General features: G+C 33.9%; 3 protein-coding genes across 3 annotated transcripts in view; 2 read left to right on the top strand and 1 right to left on the bottom strand.

The window, feature by feature from the left end:
• LOC125682218 (uncharacterized) overlaps positions 1–2,496 on the top strand; it is a 72,809-nt gene extending 70,313 nt beyond the window's left edge. Inside the window, exons 56-57 of the mRNA XM_048922675.2 lie at positions 206–446; positions 727–2,496. Coding sequence (XP_048778632.2) covers positions 206–446; positions 727–997 — 512 coding nt within the window. The 3' untranslated portion in view covers positions 998–2,496. The remainder of the gene's footprint in view (positions 1–205; positions 447–726) is intronic.
• A 4,178-nt stretch (positions 2,497–6,674) lies between these two features.
• On the bottom strand, positions 6,675–9,304 carry LOC125682231 (protein Flattop homolog). The gene is made up of 5 exons (XM_048922707.2): positions 9,144–9,304; positions 8,612–8,674; positions 8,340–8,475; positions 8,040–8,149; positions 6,675–7,909 (listed from the first exon to the last, which is right to left on the bottom strand). Exons 1-5 carry the CDS (start codon positions 9,168–9,170, stop codon positions 7,538–7,540), a joined length of 708 nt encoding a protein of 235 aa, XP_048778664.1. The 5' UTR covers positions 9,171–9,304; the 3' UTR covers positions 6,675–7,537.
• A 140-nt stretch (positions 9,305–9,444) lies between these two features.
• LOC125682232 (BOS complex subunit TMEM147-like) lies at positions 9,445–23,423 on the top strand. The gene is made up of 6 exons (XM_048922709.2): positions 9,445–9,571; positions 14,298–14,433; positions 16,367–16,503; positions 19,844–19,928; positions 21,388–21,509; positions 22,825–23,423. Exons 1-6 carry the CDS (start codon positions 9,495–9,497, stop codon positions 22,958–22,960), a joined length of 693 nt encoding a protein of 230 aa, XP_048778666.1. The 5' UTR covers positions 9,445–9,494; the 3' UTR covers positions 22,961–23,423.
• The last annotated feature ends 1,515 nt before the right edge of the window (positions 23,424–24,938 follow it).

The following is a 24,938-nucleotide window of genomic DNA, read 5'->3' as shown; positions in this document are numbered from 1 at the left end:
TATGTAAAGTTTACAAGTTAAATTCTGACAGTGTGTGTGATGTGAGTTATGTTGTTATATCCACATCTGTAAATATGAATTTAAATTTCATTGATAGTTTGGAAATGGAACAGAATAGGCGGGAAGTGATAATTAAGATGTTAGCTGGAGACTAATGTATAGTGTAAAAGATTAGCTTGTACATGAGATTTCCTATGGTTTTCAGTGCCTTGTTTTGGTCTAAATGAAGTCATACCAGAAGGAACAACACCATGGAAATATGTCAACAGATATGGAGAAACCAATTTAAAGTTTGTAAATTACCAACTGGAGGATGTGAGGAGACGTAAGCAGCATAAACAAGGGGAGCATCGACCAAGTAAATTGGCTGGTCCATATGAACCAGGGGTGGCTCTAGGGTACAACACAGAGGACTCTATCAACTTCAAGGATGCTCCTGACACTTTGTATGCATTTTACTTTCATTTATGTATTGAAATAATTTTCTTCCCTTTGGTTGCATAGATATTATTTAATACAGAGAGTCTGCAATAGAAAAAGCTGAACAATTTGATTAATTTCCAAAGTTGAAACTGAAGCTCTGATGTTTTCTATCATTGGTATAGCTTTGCATTAACAGTATGGTATGGGGAAACTTTGTTAAAAGGGAGATAACTTGTACACATTCTCCAAAATTATGTCAAAATCTTCATGGAAGTTAATGCATATTATATATTTTTCTTGCAGAACACCAAGACATTTACCACCTCTGTCACATACAGTTGAGAATTATGAGAAACCTAAAAAGAGAAAGAAAAAGAAGAGGAAGAATGCATCACCCGACAGAGAACCTAGGTCACTGCCACCGCTGATGGGGTCAGGGTTCAAATCTTCAGCACCACCAAGTGAGAGTGGCTCACACAAACGAGGAGGAGATAACCTGTATATAGACCCAATGTATTCTGAACCTCAGAATGGACACATTAAAATTGATTCTGACAACGAAGACTTCAGATGAAATCAAAGCATTCATAGTCAAGATTATTCTTTTAGATTGAATTTTCCATGTTAGGCCCATCTGAACTTAGTTCTTTTTCATTAACTGAATGAGGCAGAGTGAAATATTTATGAATGTACATGAAATACTTGTATGATCACTAATTTAGATTTATTGATGCGTTGAGGCAGTTGAAAGATGTGTAGACCTATACAGCTTACATTGAATTTAGAACGTGCAATTAATTTAAACATAAAGAGGTACATATCAATTCAGCAATTGATGATAAACATGCACTAGCTTTAATAAGCTTTTGAATGCATAAAAGTGCAGAACTCAGGAGTGTATGTGCAAACAAAAAAACTACCACACAAACTGGAAAGTTTTGTTATATATCTATGCATTCAAGGGTTATAGGTAAATGGGGGGGGGGGGGGGGGGACCACTTTGATTTGTGAGTTTTGTGTTGATACATGAAGTTTATTTTAAGTTTTTACAATATGGGAAAGAGTGAAACTGCATTAAAGTACATGTCCTATAAATTATATTCATTTTAGACGACACAATGAATTAGGGGGTGGGGGGTAATAGTATGTATTTGTAAACATGTTGATGGTTGGATGTATTCATCATGTAATCCATTAGACTTCGATATGCTGCATGTTAACTGATGTTACTTGGTAAATAAATCTGTCATAATTTTGTATTAATTGTCCCTAAATTACATGTAAAATATTTTTCTCAACTACCTAGCCATAGGTAAGAAGGGGAGACAATCTTTATTTGGTCTATGCTTAACATATGCAAAATACAACTTTTCGAAAATATTTTGATTAGTTTATAATTGCCTTTGAGTTTAATTTGGGGATGGAGAGGGGGTCAATCTGTGGTAATGCTGTAACTGTGATAAAATGATATTTTGTTTATATTCTGTGTACTCTTTGGTGCCAAATCCCAACTACAGGTTCTCTTGATTTAAATATTTTCTTTTAATATATTGCTCTATATATTAACTGTAAGAATGAAAATCATTGTTTCTCATGATTGTTAGATGCATAATTTGATTCTTACAGATTTATATTTTGAATTTGAGATTGAATTTATACATTTGTATTAAAAGGTGATTTTGTGCCTGTTTTGTTTAAAAGTTTTCTACCACAAAATCTGAAAGAGACCCATTGTCATGAATGTACAATGCAAAAAGCTGTGTCTACTCAATGGCAGTTCATATTTTATGAATAAATGAAGTATTTTGGCAGCTTTTGCACCACTAACAATACAGCAACGACTATTTTTGTTTTCACCTTACAGTATTTTGTTGGTTTAGTTGTGATCCACTGTAAAAGAAATTGTTACTTACAGACTGACAAAAATGTGTACTGGTAATTGAAAACTATTGTCCAGGAATTAGTTCCATCAAATGTCTTCTAATATGAATACATATCAAAGATGCATTTTGTCTCTTCTGTTTTAATATTAGATTTACAAATCTTGAGTAAAATAAAAAAAATCAATCGTAACTCATCCTTCCTTATTTCTTTGTTTACTTTGAACACCGTCATAAATCACATCTAAAAGAATACTATTAGTTGACATAAGCATTTATTGACTGGATACAGGGTGATACTTGGTTAACCCAGCAAGGCGAACTGGGTTTGAAATTTACTTACCAGATATATCATCCTGCAGTCAATAAATGACTATGTAAAGAATTTGCCCCATGACGTACCACTAATGGAATTAAAAACTTTATTGAACATTTACTCAGTAACAGTAAAGTTGTATATATTTACGTCTACCCTCTTTCTGGGGGAGATGTATTGTTTTTGTACTTTCTGTGGTGTCCGTTCGTCTGTCTGTCACAAAATCTTGTGAACACTTCTTCTATATGGCATATCAGATAGACTTTGTACAATGCTTCATTGCCATTTGTAGATGTACATATTGTCGGGACAGGAGGATCCATTATAGTGGATCTAAGAGGGGTGGAGGATATAAAATAGTTTGTGAAGATTCTCCTATATGGCTTATCTGATAGATTTAGAACTTTGTACAATGCCTCATTGACATTTGTAAATGTGCATTTTGCCGGGACAGGAGGACCCAGTTGTTTTCTTAAAAGTTATAGTGGATCTCGGAGGGATGGATGACGCTAAAATAGCTTGTGAACACCTATCCTCCTATAATTGGCTTATCCCATAGACTTAAGGTTTTGTACAATACTTCAATGCCATTGCAGATGTGCTTATTGTAGGGACCGGAGGATCCAATTGTTATCCTTAAAGTTATAGTGGATCTGAGGGTGTGGAGGGTGTAAAGTAGTTTGTGAACACTGCTTATCAGAGTTCATATTGTCTATGTTCCTGCTTATGCTTTCTCCATACCATGCAGTACATTAAGGGGAGGAGGTTTCATTTGGAGCACTTCCAATTTGGGGAGACATTTGTTTTTCATAAAAGCAATCTCTAGTTTAATTTTTAACAAGATCAAAACTTTCATGTGATTAAAATTGCAATGTAAATGAACCATCACACTGATGATAGAAAGAAATGCATTTCATTTTGTAACTTTTGAGTGATGTCAACCCTATTCCAGTGGAAGACATTGTTTTTGTACTGTCTGTCCATCCGTCTGTCTCACAAAATCTTGTGAACTCTTCTCCTATATGGCTTTTTGAATATACTTGAAACTTTATACAATGCTTCATAGCCATTTGTAGATGTGCATATTGTGGGGATGGGAGGATCCAATTATTTTCCTAAAAATTATAATAGTGGATCTAAGAGGGATGGATGATGTTAAAATAGTTTTCTTGTGAACACTTCTATGTGGCTTATCAGGTAGACTTGAAACTTAGTACAATGCTTCATTGCTAATTTTAGATGTGCATATTGTTGGGACGGTGGGACCCAATTATTTTCCTAAAAGTTTTAGTGGATCTAAGAGGGGTGAAGGATGTTAAAATAACTTTCTTGTGAAAATTCTCCTATTAATATGGCTCAACGAGTAGACTTGAGAATTTGTACAATGCTTCAATGCCATTTGTGGATGTACATATTGTCAGGTTAGGAGGATCCTTGTTATCCTTAAAGTTATAGCGGATCTGGAGGGTGTAAAGTAGTTTATGAACACTTCTCCTACATGAACATGGCTTAATGGAGTTCATAATGTCTACTGTTCCTGCCCATTACATACTTTCTCCTCCATACCATTCAGTACATTAAGGGGAGGAGGTTTCTTTGGAGCATTTCCAATTTGGGGAGACATTTGTTTTTCATAAAAACAATCTCTAGTTTCCTTTAAATTGATCAGTTCTTTGTTTTTATACGCCCGTCTTAAGATGGGACGTATTATGGTATGGCGTTCATGTCCGTCCGTCTGTCTGTTAGCTTTTTCGTGTCCGACCCGTAACTTAAATACTACAAGGCCTAGAATCATTAAACTTTGTCTGTAGATACATCTTGGGTAGAAGGTGTGTCGCACATTAAAACCAGGTCACTGTGACTTTTCATTAAGAAGATATGTCCATATATGGCAAAAACTTGTCCGGCTCATAACTTGAAAACTATTAGACCTAGAATCACCAAAATTGGTCAACTAATGCATCTTAGGTAGGAGGTGTGTCGCATCCTACTTTAAGGTCACTGTGACATTTAATTAAGGTGATATAAAAAAAAATGTTTTAAGGAGGTATGCTACACCAGAGAAATTTGATGTAGATGAAAAGTGTAGGATATGTATAAAAATATTTTGAATTGGAAAATTTTCAAATTTACTTTATTTTGTCAAAAAATACAGTTTTAGTAGAAGGTAATCTGAAAAAAATTTAAAACCCCTGCTGGACTCGAACCTGCGACCTACAGTTCAGCAGTCGGTATTCTAACCTACTGAGCTACTCGGCTAGGTATTTAAATGGGAAAGGAAAAGTCAAATATTGCTGATATCGATTTTGTCATCCATGTTTTTAAAGGAAGTCAGCCATTATGACGATGTAGAGTACTACCTTAATGGGTACAATCTATACTGTTAACAATATGTGACGGGCGTATCATGTGCCGTGGCGGTGCACTTTATTATTTATCTCATCTGCATCTATGGATGCATGCAAACCGTTTCAATATTTTCATATCGGGGTCCTTCAAAGAAGAGGGGCAGATTGCTTTGTACCTGTCAGTCATTTGGTAGGCCATGCACTTGTCCACTCAATATCTTGAGAACCATTCACTTTATCATCATATTTCATATTTGGGTTGGTTAGGAGTAAAAGAGGACCCCTATTGATCAAAAGGTCAAGGGTTAATCCACTCTGGACATAGGAAGATACTGTCTGCTCAATATTTTGAAAACCCTTTGCTTGACGGACATCAACTGGGTACATTGTAAGAAGTAGATGACCCCTATTGATTTTAGATCACATGGTCAAGGGTCAAACTGTACATGTACATAAGAACATATTGTCCTTTCAATATCTTGAGAACCCAACATCAAACTTGGTAGATGACCCCTATAAATTTTGAGGTCAAGGGTTACTCCACACTGGATATAGGAAAATATTGTCTGCTTAATATCTTAAGGACCTTTTGCTTGACAAACATCAAACTTGGTACACTGGTACATCATAAGAAGTAGATGACCCCTATTAAGTTTGAGTTCACATAGTCAAGGGTCAAAGTGGACATAGTGATATATTGTCTCCTATATTTATGTCTCCTTTCTTCCAGGGGGAGACATTGTGTACTTTCTGTCCATCCGTCTGTCACAAAATCTTATGAATGCTTCTCCTATATGGCTTATCGGATAGACTTGGAACTTTGTACAATGCTTCATTGCCATATGTAGATGTGTATATTGTTAGAAGGGGAGGATCCAATTATTTTCCTAAAAGTTATAGTGGAAATGAGAGGGGTGGAGGATGTAAAATAGCTTGTGAACACTTCTCCTATATGGCTTATCAGATAGGCTTGAAATGTTTTACATTACTTCAATGCCATTTGCAGATGTGCATGTTGTAGGGACGGGAGGATCCAATTATTTTCTTTCAAGTTATAGTGGATCTAAGAGGGGTTGAAGATGTTAAAATAGCTTGTGAATGCTTCTCGACTGATTAACAAATTTCATCTAACTTGAAGGCCATATACCCGTCAACAAGCCACATATGATAATTAATGAACTTTTAGTTAAATTTAATAATGAAATTTGATAATTAATGAATTTATAGTCATTACCTTTGAAAAGTTTTTTTCTGAAGCTGCTTGTATAATGATCATTTAACTCGAGCTTGTTTATTGCAAGGAACTGCTGCTGAGGTGAGCGATGTGTCCCATATGGGCCACTTGTTCAAAGTAAAATCTTGTTGGCATGCAAATATTTAAAAATGGACCTACATGCATTCTGTGGAATTGCTGCCTTTATGTTTAAAAGATTAGGACATATCACTGGAATTTGTACCATTTTTGTGCACAGTGAAATATAGGGTATGGAATCTGTAAGAGAAGGGCTTTATTTTTACACAAATACTGGTATTATAGTATATGTAAAATCCTCAAGAATTGGGATAACTTTAGTGGGCTACACCATTTTATATGACCTTACAAGTCTTGCAAAGCATGCATTACTTTTAAAATATCATGCATTTCTCAATAATAAAAATGTCCAGATTATATAGGAAGTGGTACTCTATTAGAATAAATAATACATATTTTAAAACTATTTTTTATTTCAATGTCTTAAAATTCAGTGATTTATAACATGATTGACAAAAAAGACAATAGGCAGTACATGCAGTACTCTCATACTTGATAACAAACATCATATATTAAAATATCGAGTGCTTTCAATACACTTACATAATACGCCTACAATATGTAGCACTATATGCTTCTTTAAGTGTAAACATCAAAGATGAACATGTACATATAGAGACAAAAAAAAATGTGTAACATTTTATTCAACAAAGAAATAAATAAATTTTCAGTAACAAAACAATATGTGTACCGTTAATAACATGAATTAAAAAGAAATCCCTCCAATATTTTAAAGTGTTGACCCTCAGTGGGGACTTTGCCATAAATAAGTTAAGTTAATAAATCTTGAACTGGTAAGAATATGGCTTAATAGGACTTGATATCAATTTCCCCATAAATAGCAAATTACAACAATAACCATCTCGTATAACCAATGATATAAATATTTACAGTTGGTCATTCTACTGCCCCATAAAACCAAAGAGAAATGTATATACATATCTGTACATGACAGGCTCACACTTGTATATGCCTAGATCACACAGCTTCAGTGTTAAATAAATTACCAGTACTATAGATAAAGCAATACTTGGTATCAAACATTTGTGCAGAAAAATCATGAAAGGTATATTAATTACCGTAAATGCCTTTTGAATGTTTCATTCAGATTCAAAAATCAAATTTACATTATATTTACTTAGAAATCTCAATTTGTCTACACACTAGACAATCCAAACTGTATGGAAGCATTATAGCTCCATTCTTCCAATAAAATTATTTTCAATCTAATTGGATTTTCAATTGGATTTTCATTGGCCTATGCTGCTAATTTTTCTGGTTCTACAAACTTGGGTGATGGCCAATTAACAGGGGACTTAGCTGCAGACAATCGGTGTAGCTCAGGTTCCGGAGATGCAATTTTTGGACTTGCCGATTTCACCCTAGAGGCTGGTCTGGGCCAATCTATTGGTGTCTTGATTGGGGCGAGTTTGGGACTGGCTCTTGTGATAGGTTCAGGGTTTTTGGCCCCTGACCTTGAACCATTTACTGCTGCATTGGAAGTAGCAGGCATAGGATCTATTGCAGCAAGAGGTGAGGAAGAAGGAATAGGGTCCAGAGGTCTGGGAGGCATACCCTCAAGATTTCTGTCTGCTTCTCTGTCAGCTTTCACTGGCAATGGGTCAGGTACCTGTCAAATTTGAAAAATTTATACAGTCAATGTAACCGAATTTGTGCAGTCATTTTAATATTATGCACTCTTATAATATGCTTCTGAATGCAAATGTGTAAATATTAAATGCTGGGTAATTTAGACTCACATGAGGCCTCTTTAGTTTCCCACTTATAATGATGTCCCCATCTGTTTTGCATCTCTCTAATCTCACTTGTGCATGAAAAGTTCTGGCAGTGTTGTTCAACATCTTATTTCCTATAAATTAAGGAAATAACATGGTCAATAATTACAATCTAATATCATAAGTTTGAAAACATCTAAAGATGACCCTAATATTGTGGACAAAACTTCTCTGGGTGTTTAATTCATTTAATATGATATTGAAGCTATAAAATGTGTAAATGGCCCCCAATCCTTTTTAAAATAAACAAATAAAAATTAGTACCGGGAATGTGCAGTGGCATGTCCCATGTTCCAACAAAGTTTCCCCAAGGAGATTGCCTTGACCTTTTTACTCCTGGTAGAAGATGTCCTCTGTTGCTAGCCACAATTTGAGTAAATCCATCAAAGGCTCTTGGTCTCTGAAAATGTCAGAAATTTAACAATTCTTACTATTTATGACAATATATATTTATCTAGCTGTTGATTTTAAAAACCATTTCGATTCTGGAAAATAAATGTATGTTAATTAATAACATATTCGGTATTGCCTCTTACCTGTCGGAACTCTGAGGGAACCTCCCAATTTTGCAGAATCTTGGGATCAAAGGCTTGATCATACTAAAATGAAAAACAGACCCAGTTTGAGCAGCTATAGTACATATCAGTTTGTGGATTAAGAAATGATACATGTAAAATTCAAAATTTGAATCTATAGGAACATATATATACCAATGAAATGTATGGTGCTTAGACAACAAAGACTTATCACAAAAGTGCTAGCTTAGTAGCTAGTGTAGTGATAAAACTGTCAAAATATGTCAACTTGCAATATAAATCAACAGTTGGGTTTTCTGTGAAGAGTCTATGTATGGCAATTCTCAAAATTAAATCATATTCAGAATTCTTAATTCTTATTATTATAATTTTTTTAAAAATGCCATATCATTGTCAGTATAATAATGTGCAGTTGAACCCATCTATTCAAACTACAATAATGTATGCTGAATTGGGCTTAGTTTGTTGCAGATGCTCGCGTCACAACTTCCTTACTATAATGTAGTTCTAAGATTTCAGTTACTCTGCTTACCTGGTTTGCGCTGAAATGTAACGACATAACGGTAGATTAAACGATAACACGGAGTGATTAAAAGCTGACTCCACACGCTACTTCTTCAATGTGAACAGACTCCTCTTGTTCCGAGTCACTACCATAACAAGCTGTCGGGTTGCTAAGGATGACAGTTCCGCAGCAAACTTAGAGAGAAAAAGTATCAAGACTTTTATTTAACTCTATTTATTATTTTTTGACTGAATATATAAGCGAGTGATTTGGTTGTTTATGGCTATTTTTTTCCTGACCATTATCATTGGGATTTTATTTTCTGCTGTATAACTATTACTTCCGGTTGAACAACACGAGAGATTTTTGCAACGAAAGATGACGCTTTTTCACTTCGGAAATTGTGTTGCCTTAGCGTACGTGCCGTATGCTATCGTTTACAAATGTTCTGGACTGTAAGTATTTAATATGTAAATAAAAACATATATTTTCAACGTGAAATAAGTGCTATTGTATATGATATAGGTTTCTTAAAACACCGGGCCGGTGCGACTGGACATACTTTCCGAATTTTCTCAAAATCAGATGACGATTACTTATGTTAAAAAAGGAGACGATTGTTTACAAATTGCATTTTGCAATTAGTAGTAGCAGAGATCGAAATTAATATTTTTGACCACACGTTATTTTTTGTTGTGAACTTCAATGTTCAACAGCTGTTCAAGATTGAGTTAGTGTCAAACATATTCCAATACCCTTTCCACTTTTAATTTGCTCTTCTCCACACTTTAATTTCCATCAGGTGTTGTCGTCGGCTCGTCCGATGTTAGAATGAAGAGATATACGTTCCATATTTACATGTCTTTATTATCTGTAGTAATGAAATGACTCTCTGTAAGAGAAATAAACAAACAATACAATATCAATACAATATGATTACAAATCATTCGAGTAAAACTTTTTAAACCAAGTACAATATTACGTAAGAATACAAACAATCATAAATATCTAAATATGAACTGCTAAATTACTGAAATAATGGTAAGTGCGTTATGTATACGCTTAATGATTATGTGTATTAATTGATCTGTAAATTATCAAATAATAAAAGTATGCTTACCAAAATATAGTGTCTCTAACTTATTAAACTGCCAACTACAACTGTTTACTACTGGTAACTAGTAAATCAAATTGTTGTTTTTGTGATTTGTTATTTTACGTCACAATAGACATGCACGTTCGACATCGCGTAAAGACGTGTGACGTCGCATAAACACAAGTAAATATAAAATAATTTACAAACAAATAATTACAAATATGTGTAAATTAGATTTGCCTTTATAGCAAATCTAACATCAGGTTTAATCACTGTTGTCATTTTATCACTGATAATAACATTTTTTTCCAGTATCTATCAGGTTGGGAACACTTCCCCCACAGCAAGATATTCTCACGAAAACACAATTATCCCTCTCTAGCAAGAGTAAATATACCCCATACAACCGAGAAAAACACCCATGGAGTACATCTGTTCATGCTTCACGTGAAAAGAAGAAAAAGTGCTAAAATGTCTGATACTTCTGCAAATATATTAATCAAAACAAAAACACACACGATGTGTATTGGACTTCAGACTGCTTCCCTCTTACGCAGCAACTTTGATATGCAATTTTTTTACTGTTTTGTCAATTTTATAGACACAAATTGTGCGATGTTTAGTGTGTGCTGCACTTTTAATATTTAGCATTGCACGGAATTTGCCATTATTTTCAATTAAGACAGCAAAACACCTGTTTATAGTAATGTTTACTTTCTCGCTAAAGAGGGATTATCAAAAAGATCTCGCTATAGGGGAAGTGTTCCCAACCTGTCTATCAACAATAAAATAAGGTGCAACTTTCTGTGACAGAAATGTTGTCTCTATTCTATTCAACCTAAGTTTCTTCGTTACAGTTCTCCTCCTGTATTCCTGGTGATGTAACTCCCTTTGTATTTTACTCTGGGATACTGCATTGGGAACTGAATTATTATATTTAGTCGTAATCGATGTTTTCTGGTGATCCCTCTTAACAATGCGAGAAAGTTTGGACACACTGCAAACTGTTAGATATTTTATCTATCGCTTCAGTGCTTGTTTTCCACTGCACCAATTTGTCTAAATTACTTCAAAAATCAGCACATTGTTGAAGGACAAATTTTTGAGAAGTTTTATTTATGTAAAATGTAGGGCTGAAACGATACACCTCCTCCACAGCCACAGTGCGATACATATTGCAATACTTATGCCATAATTCAATACTTTCAATACAATACAATTTACAGAAGAAACCAAAAATAACATTGAAGCAAAATTTAATTACCATGATTCAATAAACGGTAAGATGCCTGTTGGCTCTGTAGTTCAAACTGATGAAGTTCATTATTTTTTTCATCAGACTCAAGGTAAGCAACAGTCTGAACGCTATTTTGTCCCTCGTGCAGGTAAAAATAATAATTACAGGCTGAGCCTGATGTATTTTACCGAACGCCTTTGTAATAAACGTATCCAACCAAAAATCGAGGCAGTGAATCGAACATTGAAGCGAATGTTTATATTGAACAGTATCGATATTTCAGTAAATCGTTTCAGCCCTAGTACAATGGGTTTTTTTTTAATCCATAGTGAACTCTTTTCCTTGTTTGCCTATGTTAATTATCGACATTGACAATATGGAATACAGTGGAGCCTTGTTAATCCGGATACTTTGGTTCCCAGCAAAATCGTCCGGATAAATGAAGCGTCCGGATAATTGAATCGCATATTTTCTACCTTTGCATAAGTAACCAATACGTGCCTACTTTATTGATGCATAGTGAATTAAACACATTATATCATTGGATTTAAACATTTGCATTAGTAAATAAATTATGATAATGTTAACATTTACATGTATTTCAAAGCACTAAAATTTAATGTACGTGTTCAGTGTATTTGCCTGTGTTTACATTGTACATACATATGACCCCTACATATAAATATACAAAACTGTGTACCGTATGCACTAAAACAAATAATGAAGCACTTTATGTAACTATAAGTAAATAAATCATTAGTAACTAACATAATCATTTACACTTCAAACATTTCATCACAAATTTACTTCTGAAAGAGGCCGGTAATTTCCATCTGTCACAATTCACGGGTTCGGCGGTCTGTTAAAACAATCTTCACCGTCCAAAGTTGATATAAGATTTCGTGATTATCATGTCAGATGACAACATTCTTTAACCAAAATTCAATCTGCCAGAGTTCATATTTCTTATTCTATAATTATCCAAGACAATATCGGGAGAACAAAATCATTTAAGCTCGTAATATCAAGACCTACTACTGCTTTGATCTAGTCACGCGCACCTATTATTTTCATGATGCGATAATAACGGAACAAAACTCGGGTGAAACTAACATTACAGGTACATACAGAATTTAATTGTCATTTTCCTTAAAATGGTAATTTTCTCACTTCTACTCAGAGTTTAAAAATTCGAAAGCAATAAAGCTCTACAACATCGTAACAAGAATAAATCGTACACAGGTACATTCTCGTGACATTCTAAACGTTAAAAACTTATACTACATATACATGTGCATGAACATCCATGTATATTTCACGCCAATCAACAGTATAAAATCCAGAATCTAGAAGTATAATCTACATTCTTTAGATTTGAATAAGCCGATATCAATTTACGAATCAGTACAACTGATATGTGTAGCAGTTAAAAAAATTATCATTACGGCATGATGTTTAATTTAGTAATACTATTAGGGTATTGATCAAGACTATAAAAATAATATGTTACAGATTTATTTACAAAATTCAACACTACACGCAATAAAGATCTTATGTGCGAAAATTGGCAATACAATGTCTCGATCGGCGCGTGCTATCTAACGGACTTATAAGCACACACCACCTAATTGGAGGGAGGTGTTGACAGGGTACAGGTAATCGCTTCAATTAGACAGTTTGGCTTGTTTTCTTTATAATTTATGCCTTGCTAGAATTGTCCGACACAGACCTTCCCTAAACAAAATTACCGTCCGGATTAACGGTACAATTTTCAATGCTTTATAACGTTTTGTAGTAAAAGGTGACCGTCCGGATCCGGAACGCGAATTTCCGGATTAATGATGCAAAATAATGTATAAAAATTTCGTTCCCTAGAAAAATCGTCTGGAAGGTGAAGCGTCTGGATTAATGGCGTCCGGATTACCGAGGCTCCACTGTACATATATTTGCAAACCATTCATGATTTCAGAGTTCTTCTGAGTTTTGTAAGTTTTTTCCACCTTCCGAATTTGAGTCCTATTGTTCCGCTTCCGGTTTGTTTTATCTCTTTTCAATTTTCCACAAAACTCTTCACTTTGATTTATAAATCAGCTTTGAAAGAAGTTCAACAGTGTAACACAAAGGTCCAAAAAAGGGACAGGGTCCGCATTTTGCAACATATGCAAATATGCGATTGTGACTTCACAATTTCCTATGAAGGTTTAACAGACATTATTAGACATATTGATTTGAAAAGGCATAAAAACTGTGTGTTAACTGATGCCCAAAATGAAAAAAAAAAATCCCTGTTTTTCTCTACTGAACAGGCTGTTTTGGACATTACCAATGCATTGAGTTCATCATTGAACACTCTATCTATCTGATCATGCTGGGAAATTGTTCAAAATAATGTTCCCGAAATAAAAAATTGCTTCAAAATACTCTAGTTGGAGAAAAAAATATCCTGTATTATAGACACATTATCATCAAACAACTACTGTAGGTGAAAATTTTAAGGTTTGAGGTCTTATTCTAACCCCAACAATGGTAATTTGTTTGCAGAAATTCAAAAAAAAAACAAGTATGAATACATGTAGCAGAAAAAATGTAAACCAAAGTGCATTATTTACATAAATAATCTTCTGGATAGGTGTCAGTGTAAATGGAATATAAGATTTTTTAAAATTCATCTTCAAATTTTTTTTGCAGCAGCAGTCATTTTGAAAATTGACATACTGTATGTTTATTTGAACGATATATTACAGCATCCATCAAAATTCTTGATAGATGGGCTAGAGGTATGACATTCATTACACTTGTACATTTGTGTCAAAGTGTATTGCAAGATGAAATTCTCGTCTTTTGACAGGGCTGAATATAGTGCATTTTGGAAATGTGTACAGGCAGGAGCAGCATACCTTTTTACACAGCTCTGTAAAATGCTGGTATTGGCGACATTTTTCCCATCAACGGAATTTTCAACAGGAGGAGTTGATGTTCTAGGAGTAAGTTTATAGCTGATGTTGAGATATTGTTCTAAATTATTTCAGACTAATTTGTGCTACCCAGGGGTCGAAATAAACATTTTCTACCACAGGCTAAAATGAAAACCTACAAGTTAAGATAGAAAGAATGAATCAGTGCTCTTTCTTCATACTTGTATTTTATTTAAATCAATGATTTCATTACTAAGCCTAGTGGGTCAACAGAAATTGTTTGGACAGGTCATTTGGTGTGTTGTTGGGTCTTTGACCCTCACACCTCTAATCATTATCCATTACCTGTTTACTGCAGGTCTAGATTCAACACCTTCCAGTTTCATACCACATCAGGGTTGTCACTAGGGATTTTTCTAAGCAAGTCCCAGGACTCATAGTTTATGAGCAGCTTGAGTCCCATGAAAATTTGACGAGTTCTATGAAAATTTCATGGGTCCCTTTTTAATCGGATCTTTGAGATTTTTTCTGCACCCCTATTCAAAATGGGCATAAGCTGATATGTTCTTCTGTTTAATTTATTCTCAAACACATTTGCAAACATTGACATACCTGTTAATAACTCTAAATACCAACCCCATGCATAATAGGACTGAAACAATACACCCCCTTCACGATATGATACATATTGCAATACTTATGCCACGGTTCAATATTTTCAATACGATACAATTTACAGAAGAAACCAATAATAACCTTGGAGAAAAAATTAATTATCAAGAATCAAAATCTTTATTTTAAAAGCAAAATGTTTCCAAACAGCAAGATACCTGTTGGCTCTGTAGTTTAAACTGATAAAGTTCATTATTAATTTTTGTCAACTTCAAGGCAAACAACATTCTGAACTTTATTTGACGCTATTTTATCCCTTATTCGACTCTATTTTATCCCTCATGCAGATAGAAATAATAAGTACAGACGGAGCCTGATGTATTTTACTGAACCTGTTTGTATTAAATGAATCAAACATTGAATCAAGCATTTGTATTGATCAGTATCGATATTTCGTTTGTATTGATCAGTATCGATATTTCGTTTGTATTGATCAGTATCGATATTTCGGTGAATCATTTTTGCTCTAATGCATAATTATGATATAATTAAATGTAATAATTCACTACTTGGCATCAGATTAACAACTATTTTTTAAAATTGTCCATGCGGTCAGCAGTACAAGTTCGAGTCATCACAAAGACCCGTCATTATGACAACAAATTGACATAGATAGGACATGTTGGAATGATAAACAATTATTGTGAAGGATGAGATGTTGTTTGACGATGATCTGTAAACGATAACAAATGATGCTACTGTCCATTCCAAACTTTGTATATAGAGTTCATGTGTAAAACATTTAAATAATATCTTCTTTAATGCTATTTTTCTTTTGAAACTAAATGAATATTTAGAAGGAGGGAGTAGTCCTTTACCAAAATTTTAAGTTTAATGATTTTCATACTTGGAATTCAATTTAATCGTCCCTACAAGTGAACGGAGCACGTGGTGCATGTTTATTTGATCATAATGTAATGTCTGAACTTTAAAGCATTTAGTTGATTCTGGATTCCTAGAAAATTATATAAGAAAAAATGTAAAGAAAACGTTGTTGAAATTGGTCATTTATGTAAGTGTTTGTTTGATTCTGAGTGCAAGTTTAAGAAAAGAAATTGCACATCACAAAAAAAAAAAAAAGGATGTGAGACAATCATAGTTTGTAAAACATCACTTGCTAAGATTTTTGAATGTCCACTATTTTCACTCACAATTTTACAAATTCATTCATATTTTGCGAGTATTTCACTAATTTCGACCCCTGCTACCATATGTTTAATGAAAAACAATGATAACTAAAACAGGTACTGAAGAAAATTATCAAATGTTCTTATTGGATTTACCACCACCTTCATATGTGAAATTAATCCTAATTACTTCATTTTGACAGGAATTTTTAAAGTGCACTGTGGACTTGGCAGATTTGGTGGGAATTCACTTGGTGATGTCAAAAATAGCAGGAAAGGGCCAGCTGAAATTTATGGTGGCAGGGCTAGGATGGGCCACTGCGGAGCTACTGATGACGAGGTAAGTCATGACAAATTTTAATGGTATAGTCATATTGTCAAAGTATGTTTATAGTCTCTATGTTATACTCAAGTGAGCTTTTCTGATCAAAATTTGTCTGTCAGCGTAAACTTTTCACATTTTCAAATTCTTCTCAAGAACCACTGGGCCAATTATAACGAAACTTGGTCAAAAGCATCCTTGGGTAAAGGGCTTTCAAGTTTGTTCAAATGAAGGGCCATGCCCCCTTCAAAGGGGAGATATTCACAAATATGCAAAAATAGGGTGGGGTCATTTAAAAATCTTCTTCTCAAGAACCAGTGGGCCAGAGGAGCTGAAATTTTCATGAAAGCTTCCTGACATAGTGCAGATTCAAGTTTGTTCAAATCATGGCCCCCAGGGGTAGGTTGGGGCCACATTAGGGGATCAAAGGTTTACATAGAAATATATAAGGAAAATCTTTAAAAATCATCTTCTCAAGAACCAAAGAGCCAGAAGAGCTGATATTTACCTGAAAGCTTCCTAACATAGTGCAGATTCAAGATTGTTCAAATCATGGCCCCCGGGGGTAGATTGGGGCCACAATAGGGGATCAAAGTTTTACTTAGAAATATATAAGGAAAATCTTTAAAAATCATCTTTTCAAGAACCAAAGAGCCAGAAGAGCTGAGATTTACATGAAAGCTTCCTGACGTAGTGCAGATTGTTCAAATCATGATCCCCGGGGGTAGATTGGGGCCACAATAGAAGATCAAAGTTTTACATGGGAAATTGGGAATAAATAGAAAAAATCTTTAAAAATCTTTCTCTTGAGAACCAATAGGCCAGAGGAGCTGAGATTTACATGAAAAATTCCTGACATAGTGCAGATTCAAGTTTAAAAATCATGGCCTACAGGGGTAGTTTGGGGCCACAATACGGACTAAGGTTTTACATGCAAATATATATGGAAAGTCTTCAGATATGGGCCAAGGTAACTCAGGTGAGCGATGTGGCATTTGGGCCTCTTGTTATCATAAATGAATTAAATCATTTGGTGTGTGTGTGTGTGTGTTTTAAGTCAAAACATCAAAGTCTAAGTGTACTAGTATTTAAAAATTAAATGTCCAGTTTGTTTTTATTATTGGGGTATGATGGTAACATGGGGGCAATTTGTATATATGCTATACTTCAATATTTTAGTATACTCTCATAATACAAACAAACAGGACATTTATTCTTTATCACTTGTTTCTTTTTGAGATACAGTGTATATATATGTGCAGTTTTTATTCGAAGTTGAAAGGTCACTATTATGAATGATGAAACATTAGGATTATTATTAATAAAACTTTTATAAATTTTGAAGTATTCAGATGTTTGTTGTTTTTTGTTTTTTTTTAGCTCACCTGAGCTAAAAGCTCAAGTGAGCTTTTCTGATCACCCGTATTCCGGCGTCCGTCCGTCTGTAAACTTTTAACATTTTTAACTTCTTCTCAAAAACCACTGGGCCAATTTCAACCAAAGTTGGCACAAAGCATCCTTAGGTAAAGGGAATTCTAAATTGTTAAAATAAAGGGCCAGGCCACCTTCCAAGGGGAGATAATCAAGAAAAGGTAAAAATAGGGTAGGGTCATTAAAAAATCTTCTTCTCAAGAACCACTGGGCTAGAAAAGATGAAATTTATAGATAAGCTTTATTAGGTAGTGCAGATTCTAAATTGTTAAAATCATGGCCCCCGGGGGTCGGATGGGGCCACAATAGGGGATCAAAGTTTTACATACAAATATATAGGAAAAATCTTTAAAAATCTTCTTCTCAAGAACCACTGAGCCAGAAAAGCTGAGATTTATATGAAAGCTTCCTGATATAGTGCAGATTCTAAATTGTAAAAATCATGGCCCCTGGGGGTCAGATGGGGCCACAATAGGGGATCAAAGTTTTACATACAAATATATAGGAAAAATCTTTAAAAATCTTCTTCTCAAGAACCACTGAGCCAGAAAAGCTGATATTTACATGAAAGCTTTCTGACATAGTGCAGATTCAAGTTTGTTCAAATCATGGCCCCTGGGGGTTGGATGGGGCCACAAGGGGGATCAAAGTTTTACATACAAATATACAGAGACATTCTTTAAGAATCTTCTTCTCAAAAACCACTGAGCCAGAAAAGCTGATATTCACATGAACAGCTTCCTAACATAGAGCAGAGTTAAGTTTGTTCAAATCATGGCTCCCTGTTGTAGGATGGGCCCACAATAGGGGATCAAAGTTTTACATACAAATATATAGGAATTTTTTTTAAAAAAATCTTCTTCTCAAGAACCACTGAGCCAGAAAAGCTGATATTTACATGAAAGCTTTCTGATATAGTGCAGATTCAAGTTTGTTCAAATCATGGCCCCTGGGGGTAGGATGGGGCCACAAGGGGGGATCAAAGTTTTACATACAAATATATAGGAAAAATCTTCAAATATCTTCTTCTCGTGAACCATTGGGCCAAAGAAGTTCACATTTACATGAAAGCTTTCTGACATAGTTTAGATTCAAGTTTGCAAAAACTATGGCCTCCAGGGGTAGGTTGGGGCCATAATAAGGACTACGGTTTTACATGCAAATATATATAGAAAGTCTTCTGATATGGACCAAGGTGACTCAGGTGAGCGATGTGGCCCATGGGCCTCTTGTTTTTTTGTTTTTTTTTACCTTGTATTGACTTCATTCTGACCTGAATGACTACTATACTTGAAATAAGTTTTAGCCTTCCTTGGGTATGAGCTATTTAAAGAACAAGGTACAGTTGTATATATAAAAAGGCCCAAAAAATTTCTCTCTATAAAATGTGTCTGGAATTAACCTTAATCAGCGTTTTAAGAAAGTAAAATAAATGCCAGGTATACTATGTCAACAAAATCAGAATGATAGTCCTAAATGGATAGCATTATGACATCATGAATAAGACATTTCCCGCCTTTTTCTCAAAATAAGCCTGAAAACTTTCAAATGTCATACAAATTATTGCTCAGGAAAAGATGTGCGCATTTGTTGAGCAAAATGAAAATGATATATATTGTGTATTATTTTGAGATGAAAAACATGCTTCAATATGAATTTGCTCGACGCATGCGCTGTATGTTTTCTAAAAGGAAAACCACCTGAATTTGTGGATATTTTTCATTGAAAATGGCATTTTTGCAATTTTATGCCAACTTCAAGCTCTCGTCATATGACACAAATCATTTTGCTGATCAAACTGAGTGAATTTTGGGTTTGCTAAACTATTCCTTAATTGAATGCCAGAATTTGAGCTCCATGTGAAATCATCAATATTTTGGGCCAGATGACTGTAGAAACTGTACCTACTTCTTTAATGTTATTTTAGGTTGATTCCACTTTGGGTTGGAGCCAGAGGTGTTGAATTTGATTGGAAATACATCCAAATGTGCTTTGAATCCAACATCAATTTGGTAAGTTGATTTAACAGAGGAAGTTGTATGAGTTACCTCTCTTGGCATTTGTACTGGTAAAATTTTATCTTATAACTGATCTCAACTATTTCCCTTTAAGGTAACTCCATACTCGCTGTTTTATCTGACACAAGTTTAAAATGTGTATTTATTTCCATTCATTAGAGTTAAAACTAACAAATTATCAAATAAAATACATAGGTCATCACACTTTTAAAGATGTGAGACGTACAGAAACAGAATCCTATATCACCGTTAGAAAATTGCAATTTTCCTTAAACAGCGTTATTAAAATTATAAAAAAAAAACTGGTTATGACGATATAATAGCATTCATAACAATTTCATAAAACTGTATCTTCACAAAAATATAAAAAATGTCTGTAAAAAATACAGGAAATCATCGCATAAGAGACTTGATAAAGAAATCAATAGAAACTGAGTTATTGCCCTTGGATTCAATATTTTGAAACGCATCATTGATTATTCATCTATAACTTAGACTTTTGAAATATTTTATTTTTAACAAGATTTTTTACAATAACTATAGGAAAAGACTCCAACAAAATTTATGTTCTTATCATACATAAATCTAAATAAATAATTGATTTTGCAAAATCTGATGACATCACAGGAGGGTGGAATTACTTTAAGGTAACTCCATACTCGCAGTTTTATCTGATACAAGTTTAAATTGTGTATTTATTTCCATTCATTAGAGTTAAAACTAACAAATTATCAAATAAAATACATAGGTCATCACACTTTTTAAGATGTGAGACGTACATAATCAGAATCATATATCACCGTCAGAAAATTGCAATTTTCATTAAACAGCGTTATCAAAATCTCATAAAAACTGGTTATGATGATATAGTAGTATTCATAACAATTTCATGAAACTGTATCTTTACAAAAATATACAAAACGTATGTAAAAAATAAAGGAAATCATTGCATAATAGACTTGATAAAGAAATCAATAGAAACAGAGTTATTGCCCTTGGATTCAATATTTTGAAACGTATAATTGATTATTCATCTATAACTTAGACTTTTGAAATATTTTATTTTTAACAAGATTTTTTACAATAACTATAGGAAAAGACTCCAACAAAATTTATGTTCCTATCATGCATAAATCTAAATAAATCATTGATTTTGCAAAATCTGATGACATCACAGGAGGGTGGAATTACTTTAAGAGGAATTTGAAGGGGAAAAAAAACTTGTTGGTTTATATCTACTCAGAAGTGTATAAAAATTCTGTTATCTGACTGTTCAAAAAGGTAGAGCTTTAAGTTAGCTTGTGTATGTTTATCTTGATTTTTATGTAGAGAAATTTGTCTAGCCCTGTGAAATTTTGAATTAGTGTCTGAAAAGTGATAAATTTTATAGAGAAAAGCTGTTTTAGTTTGATACTCTCCTAAGTTTTACTATTGATTTCTTGTAAATTTGTAGGTGCATCACATTACAACAGCCATGCTTGTATGGTTACGTAGCAGACATGATCTTCAGAAGTCTTTCATACCAGTTGTTATGACCTTGCTGGCTTTAAGCTGTTACAGACCACTGATTGTTGAGTATGTAGTCTGAAATGGCGACCATATGTAAAATCAATAATGCAGGTGACTCTTGATGGCTCAAATTTTTATCTCTAAAAAGTTTTTGATCTCAGGAAGTAATATCCTGGTGTACATTTCTTTCCTTATATAAATACAGGTAAGCAAATTTACTCCTGTGATCTCAAAACTCTTCATTTCTCCAAGTAAAGTTAAAAGTTCCATTACATATAATCCTTAGAAATTTACTCTTGATGCCTCCGATTCCTTATTGTCTCCACCAGCCGTTTGTCACTGCCAACCTGCATGAACCATACCTGTGGATGGCCATCATTATAAAAACACATTTTGATAGCTTGACATGGCCAAATTTGCAACGGCAGTCACTCTAAAGGTCTCCAAATATTTACAGGACATTTGGTCCTGTTAATTTAAAATCTTTACAGAACCAAGTGGAAGTTCATAGGAACAAATAAACCCTTTTAAAACAAATAAACAATTTCCCTTTTTTATGAAGGAATGCCCCTTCAAACTTTTTCATTTTGAACATGGTGCTGCATTGTCTTGCATTCTTTTCCCTTCATGGCTAAATCATATGCAATACTCCCTGGTTAACTTCATAACTTTATCGAGCCTTGTCATTGAGAACCTAAATCAATCGATTGATATAATTGGAAACCATTTAGAACCTTTATTTTCGTTTTCATGGTTGAATTCTTTAAGAATTTATTTAAATTTGTCAAGCAAGTATTGGGTCCAACTGTATCTTTTGTATTATTTGACCGATGCAAACTTAAAAGTACTTTTGCCAATTTCTGATGGGCCTTTGAAATAACTACATTCAACGGCCACTATCCTAACCATGGATTAATTGGTCTTTTAATTGATCTACTGCAATTATCATTTAGTCTTTAAGGCTTATTTATTGCTGCAACAAATATAGAATAAATAAACACAAAAATATTTACTTTCTTTAATATATGTATATCAGAGGAAATAAAGTTTTAAGTTAAGATGAATTATATATCTTGGGGAAAATGAAATTATAATTTCACCATCCTTACCTGATATAACAAAATATATCTGGTTTGTATGAAACGCCCAAGTGATTGATTGAAGTGCCCATTATCTGGACCCTTAAAATTTTCACAGCTTTATTGAGGTCCCTTAGAGTGTTCTTGAGTTACCTGCATATGACAAGGAATGGTTTGAAGCAGTCACCAATTTATTTCTTTGGTTGTGGCTTTGAAAGAAGAGACTTGCAAACTTTTTCAAAATTAATTCATCTGTTTGATATGATTTTCTGTTAATTTTTCTTAATGGAATCCTTTTCCAGAATTTTGATACATGCGGTTGGTCTGGGATCATGGACCCTCCTATTGGCTAAGGCTCTGTTTACAACAACAGTGAGTGTGGTTGGTCTGCAGATCTTCCTGGGACTCTCCGTACAGACAGCAAACTCCCATTACTGAACAAATCGCAGTGACCATTGCAAATCTCAGCTCCAATGTCAGTTGTAAACTGTGCACATTTATGATTGGATTGTTAAAAGTGGTTACAATGCAAGAGCGTTTTATTGGAAAGTAAGTGTGTTTTCTGGAGGATGTTGATGACGATGTGCAATATGCATTGGATGTTTTAATTTTATAGTATGTAAGGAGTACGTGTGTCTGAGTGTTGTTTGTTATGTGCATGCTTGTATTTCCACCTCATTCATTGTGTTATACAAGCAGAGAGTGTTTAATGGCAGGAAGTCACAGAAAGAAATTAATTTCAGAAGTGTGTATTTGGGACATGTTGTTATGAATCATTGTACTTGTAGTAAAAATTCCAATGTATTATTTAAACAGACATCTCAACCTAATGTCCAAGTTTTAATCTCATGAATTCTTGTGTATGCTATAGATACAGAAATAAATAAAAAAATCAAACAACCTTGACATGTTAACCTTCACTGAGTGAGTGTATTAATGACAACAGATATCCAACAAATAAGTTGATGTTACAGGGGTTTCAACAGTCTCGTTTAAAGTCAGCATTTCACAAATTCTATGGTTGTTATAACAAACTAATTTACCAATACACCTTGTCATTGGGTCAAGTGCTGTGTGACATGTTTCATACCAATTGTTAGGCCATTCTTTTCACACAGATTTTGACTAATCTTAATCTGTTTACCAGATCCAAATATAGGGCTCATGGTGAGTGTGATGACTGGTTGACAGGGGATGCTTACTTCTCCAAGGCACCTGTTCCAGCCTCTGGTATCCAGGGGTCCTTATTCTTACAGAAATCATGAGATTGATCACTGTTTTAATTTACTCCTTGAAGGAATATCCTATATTTGAAGTCTTAAAATTCTTTAAATCTTTCAGTGAACCCAAACATATCTTTTGATTAACTTAATAATAATAAAAAAATATACTTCATGAACTTTCTGTGTGCAGGTATGACCGTATGAATGATATTTATGTGTTTGTGATGGAAGGCTGATGACATTACGTGAACTATACATTTTGAAATGGGGACATATTTGTTCCTGAAGTGATGGAAGAGGTCACAAAATAAGATCAGGTACAAAAGTAATGTGTACATAAAGAGCTATTCAAATACTGATATTGCTTGTAATGTATAAAACGGCACTTAACAGAACAACATGCCCACATGAATTGCATTAACCACCTGGAATTGGGGATGGCCTAGGTTTACGCACTCCGTAAACCCTTGTAAACTTGAAGTTTCCAAACTAAAACCTTGCGTGTTTTCTTTAGTTTCCGCATAGTTTACGCACCATGGAAACCATAGTTTTCATGCATTGTGATATATTTTACAAGTTTCCGGAAATCTACATTGTACTCGTGTATGTATATCAATATTTCTAACATATTAAAGAAAATGCTAAATTTAGTAAGAAATAAAGTACTGTAATAAAGAGATCTTGTTAATCTCATTTCAACCAGACTAAAGGATATTTATTCTACCCTGGACTTACCAAAGCGATGATGAGCTGACACCACAGTGTGGACATCATGTAGAATTGGGTGTCAACTAATGCACATAAAACGATAAATTATAGGAATGATGAGTATTATACTTTTAAAAAACAAATACATATATTAAAGAAATTTTTACCTACTTTGCACATCAATTACTAGTAAACTGAAAAATTTATCACAATGCAAATAATCTAAACGATAAAAGTGCAATTATCTCGACCAAAAATTCTTCCATTGTAAAAATAATCATAGAAATACAGGTTTTGTACCGATTGTAGCTAATGTCTGGTGGTCTTCATCAAAGGTACATGTCTTTAATCACGAAAGCAAAACATCAAACCTGAAGATGCAGAGCACAGCATAAAAATTGTCTAGGGGAACATGTTGAACATTTGTCGCATACTTGAAATCTTTACTAATTTCAAGAAATCATGAGGGTTTGGTTATTTGAAAT

Source organism: Ostrea edulis, chromosome 2, assembly GCF_947568905.1.
Source record: "Ostrea edulis chromosome 2, xbOstEdul1.1, whole genome shotgun sequence".
Lineage (NCBI taxonomy): Eukaryota > Metazoa > Mollusca > Bivalvia > Ostreida > Ostreidae > Ostrea > Ostrea edulis.
Note: the sequence above shows the minus strand (reverse complement) of the source record. Positions and strands in the feature narration are given on the sequence as shown.